Source organism: Marmota marmota, unplaced genomic scaffold (genome assembly GCF_001458135.2).
Source record: "Marmota marmota marmota unplaced genomic scaffold, marMar, whole genome shotgun sequence".
Taxonomy (NCBI): domain Eukaryota; kingdom Metazoa; phylum Chordata; class Mammalia; order Rodentia; family Sciuridae; genus Marmota; species Marmota marmota.
The window spans coordinates 3,522,486-3,527,967 of record NW_026000138.1 but is presented as its reverse complement, the minus strand read 5'-3'; the positions used below and the strand labels follow the sequence as shown (position 1 = coordinate 3,527,967).

The 5,482-nt window shown below is 49.5% G+C and overlaps 1 protein-coding gene and 1 long non-coding RNA gene across 2 annotated transcripts in view; one reads left to right on the top strand and one right to left on the bottom strand.

Moving 5' to 3' along the window:
* Window positions 1–2,116: 2,116 nt before the first annotated feature.
* Window positions 2,117–4,965, bottom strand: LOC125611242. Its single transcript, XR_007341385.1, has 2 exons — window positions 4,286–4,965; window positions 2,117–4,093 (listed from the first exon to the last, which is right to left on the bottom strand). It is a non-coding gene; the product is annotated as an uncharacterized LOC125611242 (long non-coding RNA).
* Window positions 4,966–5,177: 212 nt separating this feature from the next.
* Ppp1cc (protein phosphatase 1 catalytic subunit gamma) overlaps window positions 5,178–5,482 on the top strand; it is an 18,824-nt gene continuing 18,519 nt past the window's right edge. Inside the window, exon 1 of the mRNA XM_015502508.2 lies at window positions 5,178–5,451. Within this exon, the coding sequence (XP_015357994.1) occupies window positions 5,397–5,451 (55 nt within the window). The 5' untranslated portion in view covers window positions 5,178–5,396. The remainder of the gene's footprint in view (window positions 5,452–5,482) is intronic.

The window sequence follows — 5,482 nt, the reverse complement described above, 5'->3', positions numbered from 1 at the left end:
AAATACTGGAAAAATGATACCATAGTATTCTTGCCCCAAAAGTTACCTCCGGCAAAGCACTTAACAGAGCCTTTATGACAGAGATTGGTCACTCCAAATGTGAACAGTGCCCAGAAGCAAACAACCCTCTCTGCCAGCCTGGTTCCAAATGACAGCGAGATCCGCCCTCCCTAGACAGGGACAGCTTGCTGCTTTTCCCGCCGTGGAGTGACTCATTTTGTGAAGCTAAGGAACATTTAGCAAGGCGGTAATCATCCTAATTTCTCTGCTGGGTAAGTCCAGATGGAAGTGTATTTGGGTCTTCTCAGGCACGGCCAAAGTCAGCACAGGTTCCCTGAGAGCCAAGGCTGGTGCAGGAGATTTCAAACAATCTGCTTATACCCCATCCTCTCAGAAGGCTCCTGGAAGTGTCCCAAAGGCCCCCCTCTCCCTGATCCCAAGAACAGGTGTGACGGCAGATTCACTGGATGTACATCTTGGCCCTGGCCCTCCCTAGCTGGGTTACAAATGATTTCCCCTGTTACCTAACTCCCAAAGAGGCCAGCAAGACCAGGAGCACAGGGGCTGGCACATGGTAACTGCGTCATCAACATTATTATTATCTCCCTGAATACTCTAGAAGGTATGTTCTCACAACAGCCTTCTTGACCAGGTGGTATCGTCCCCATTTTGAAGATAAGAAAACTGAGGCTCAGAACAGGAAAGCCACATTTTCAACAGCCTCTTTTATGGGCTTACAACTTCCACCCCCACCCACCAGCAGCCCATTTTCATCCCAGAAACCAAAGATCTTTTGCCAATGAAGTCAGACTTCATTTAGAAGATGCTGCTGGGTTATGTGGTGTTTTATGATCCAGTGTTTTCTTTTCTTACTTTCTTTTTCTTCTTCCTCTTCCTCCTTCTCCACCCCTGCTTCCTCCTCCTCTTCCCCTTCCTCCTCTTCTTCTTCTTCTTCTTTTTTTTTTTTTTTGTTGTTGTTTTTGTGGTGCAGCCTGAATCACCACTTCTTTATAATTTAGGTGTTAAGGAAAATTAAGAACAAGGGCTGGGGTGGGGCTCAGTGATAGAGCACTAATACATGTGAGGCACTGGGTTTGATCCTCAGCATCACATAAAAATTAACAAAAGAAAGTTATTGTGTTCATCTAGAGGGAAAACTTTTTTTTTTTTTTGTTACCAGGGATTGAACTCAGGGGCACTCAACCACTGGGCCATATCCCCAGCCCTATTTTGTATTTTATTTAGAGACAGGGTCTCACTGACTTGCTTAGCGCCTTGCCTTGCTAAGGCTGGCTTTGAAATCGCGATCCTCCTGCCTTAGCCTCTGGAGCAGCTGAGATTATGGGTGTGAGCCACTGCGCCCAGCAATAAAAATATTTTTTTAAAAAAATTAAGAACAAGGCTGGGAGGGGCTGGGGTTGTGGCTCAATGGTAGTGCACTTGCCTAGCATGTGTGACGCACTGGGTTCAATTCTCAGTACTACATACAAATAAATAAAATAAAGGTCCATCAACAACTAAAAAATATCAATTAAAAAAAAAAAAAGAACAAGGCTGGTGTTACAGCTTGGTTGGTAGAGTGCTTGCCTCGCATGCACAAGGAAGGCCCTGGGTTCAATCCCCAGTACCACAAAAAAGAAAGGAAAAATAACTGATTGTACATGATTGTATAAAATGCTTACATCCAGGGGATATTGAGTGAAAGGTACATGGGAACTCCCTATACCATCTTCACAACTTCTCAGTAAATATAAAATTATTCTGAAGTAAAAAGTTTGTTTTTAGCTGGGTGCAGTGGTGTACATCCGTAATCCCAGCTACTTGGGAGGCTGAGGCAGGAGGATTGCGAGTTTGAGGCAAGTCTGGGCAACTTAGCAAGACCCTTTCTCAAAATAAAAAAGAAAAAAGGATGGGGTGCAGCTCAGCGGTAGAATGCCCCTGGGTTTGATCCCTGATGTCAAAAGAAAAAAAAAAAGAAAGCATAAGTGTTTAGGAAATAGATGTTTAGCATGATTTGAACACTATACAGCATATACACATATCCAAACATCACTTGCTACTCCATTAATGTGCATAATTTTTATGTTTTTATGTATCAGTTAAAAATCTTTTTAAGAAGATGCTTCCTTTTTTTTTAAGCCAGTGTCTGCCCAGAAGATGTGCACTTTGTCAGAGAGATTGCACCCACATTTCTCCCCAGGGTTCCCCACTTTGTACAAAACCTCCAGAATATCGAGGGAGATACAGACAGGCTGGCAACCCTCATCAACTTCTTCCAATCATTTAACAACAATCCCAATGCTCATTACAGTGGGAAGAGGTGGGGGAGTTCAACCCCCACCTTCCAGAACAGAGTCCCAAACTATTGGCCTGGGGCCAAAGGTAGCCTACAGATCCACTGTCCGCCTCACACTCTGTTTTTGAAGAGTTTGAGTTCATGACCAAATTTTAAAACTGGAACATTTCCCACAAAAATCCATATGTCCAAGTTTTTCTGCAAGAGGATCTGGCCACGCTGGGTCCAGGTTTCCCATGAGGCCCCAGTGGGCTGGAGCTAAGACCACAGGGCTCCCCCCACCACCCCAGTGGGATGTGACTCCCTAGTTCACCCCAGTCCCCACCTAGCTGGCTGAATTATTTCATATTATTGGCCTCATTCCTTTAGACACTGGGATACCCTGCCAAGACCAAGTGTCTATAGAGATATTGTTGGTTTTCAGTAGGTTAGCCTCACCCCTCTCCCTTAATCTTATTTTGTAAGCTCCAGGCTGTCTTTAGCAGCCCCCTAAGAATGCCCTGTGGATCCAAGAAGACAGTTTGAAATGGACCTTTTAATCCACTGTCATGTTAAAGACAGGCAAATCGAGGCCCAGAGAAGGGAAAGGACAAAGTTGGACACTTTGTGGCCAACTGCTTTGCTTGCTGGTCCCTAAGGAAGCAGAGACTGTGGATCACAGCAGAAAAAGGAAGGGAACGGGTTCCTTCCTCTGCCAGCTGCTTGGGCTCCCTGGTGAGTTCTGTCACTCTGGGGCCAGCTGATTCACTTAGGTGTGTGCTGGTAAAACTGGACCCTGGAGAGGACAGCAGGTGGAGAGAGGCTGAAGTCCTCCTGTCCTCAGGATGTGGATAGAGGTCAACACACCTGCCATTTTGCATAGGGAAAACCATGGCACATTTACTGTGGGCACAAGCACGTTTCAACCAGTCATCCCATCTGGTTCCACAATGATGCTATGTCTAATGTGTGTCAGGGCTTGTGACAGCCTCTGGGTCTTTGCTATATAGATTTACTGAATACAAAACAGGGCTGTGCTTCCAGGCTGTCCTGAGTTCCAGTCTTGCTCTCTTATTTCCTAGCTGTGTGGCCTTCAGCAATTAGCCTCTCTGTGCCTTGATTTCTTCATCTGTAAAATGGGGTGCTAGGAATAGTACATACTCCCTGGGGTTGTCTTGAAGATGCAATGAGATAATTTTTGGCACACAGTAAGAAAATGAGTTCAGTATTCTTTTTTTTTTTTCCCCTGACACTTATCAGAAGCTGAAATTTTTATTTGCATCTTTGTTTATTGTCTGTCTGGCTTACCAATGACTCTCCATGAAAGAAAGGCCTTGTCTGACTTACTCAACCCCTGCTTCACCGCCCAGAACAATGTCTGGCACAGTAGGTGTTCCATAACTATTTGTCCACGTAGTGAATCTCGGTCTTTCATACTCCTGCTCCAAATGCCATAGCAATGATACACCCTGCCCGGGAGGAGCCCAAGGTCTCCTGGAGTTGGGCAAGAGCCATCGTGACCTCCACAGGCAGATGTTCACAGCAGCGCTGGGCACCAATCCCAAGGGTCATCAACTGGGTTCAGTGCCTTGGGCTGACTTCATGTGACTTCTGGTGGGCACAGCCTTAGCACGGGAGAGCGAGTTGGTGACTGGACAGTGGAGTGTGCAACTGAGGAGTCAGGAGAGCCCTGAACCTCAGCAGTCGAGGGTGAATGGATGCCCAGGTGGCAGTCACCTCGATGGCATCCGGGAAAGGGAATCCGTGCATCCAGCGTGTCTTGAGAAACAAAATGAATCTCTCCGCGGAAGGAAGGGGCTTTGTAAAGCAATGCCAGAAGAAACAGATAAACGGAAAGGTCAGGAAAGGAAGCAGATGTGTCTGCTCAGCGTGGGCGGCACTTCCAAACCCAGCCGAAGGCGACGCGCAGCCCCCGGGGGGTGGCACAGTTTGGGGGCCCCCTGGAAAGGGACGCATTTGGAGAGGCTGAGGAGCCGGAGAGGGACGCACCTAAGTTCCTCTGGGAGTCTGCAGAGCCCGGGACCCGCCTGAACAGCCTGCCTCCGTAAAGTCGCTTTCCTCTTCCGCCCTGGGGCCCCGAAGCGCGAAATGTGCAAATTCTCCTTTTATCTGCTGCACGCTCTCGTTCAACTTGGCTCAGGCTGGAATCAGGGTAACCGTTCCGATGATTACATAACTTTGCGAGTTCAAGAAAGATAATCCAAAGATAGGAATGACATTTTATTTTAGAGGACGGGTTCCCCCCACCCCCCAGGGGTTCCAGAAGCGCGCGCACACAAAAGTGATATTCAAGCACCCGTATTCCCACCACTCACAGGAACTAGCTAACATTTTGGCATATATGTGTGGGTGGTAGTGAGGGGTTGCTTTTCTTTTCTGTTTTTAACTTAGCCCCCAAATAAGCTTTTCTCTCCCCCCAACATCCATCGTATCAGAATTAAAAATACGTCAACCTACTTCTCTTTATTATCATCCAGCTCCACCTCACCCCACACTTATCTTAAAGGGTAAATTCCAGGACCTCCAAAATGCCTCGGTGGGCTCTCACGTGGCCAGGTCTGTAAACCTCTGGCCTCTGCGAGCAGGATCCACCGAGGGATACAATCTCATTCTCACAGCGCACAGCAACACTTCCTCCCCTAGCCCCAACTCCCGCGAGCAACTTTGCAACTCACGCTCCGGCCAGGGGGCCTATTTGTTCGGCCCGTTTGGCGGAAGGATCCCGCGCGCGGCAGAGACGCTCAACCGTCTCCTCCGCCTCCCGCGCTCTGGCCCCGCCCCCTCCTGCGCCCTGGCCCCGCCCTCTCCCGCGCGCCCTATGGCCCATAAAGAAGTCCCGGCCGGGCCGCTGCACTCCCCCGCGCGCATCCGTGCGCCGCCCGAGGCTGGCTGAAGAGTCGGCGGCCATTTTGTTCTTCTCGTGGTTCCAGTAGGGAGAGAAGGAGGAAGCAGGGAGCGGGGCGGCTGGGGGGGGACCCGCCGCGGCTGCTGCCAACGCCGCCACCACCCCTTTTGTGCTCGTGGCGTGGGAAAGGAGGTGTGAGTCCCGGGCGCTAGCCGGCGGCGGCGCCGCTGCGGGAGGGTCGGCGGCGGGAAGGCGATGGCGGATATAGATAAACTCAACATCGACAGCATCATCCAACGGCTGCTGGAAGGTGAGGGGGGTGGCGGACGGAGCGGCGCGGG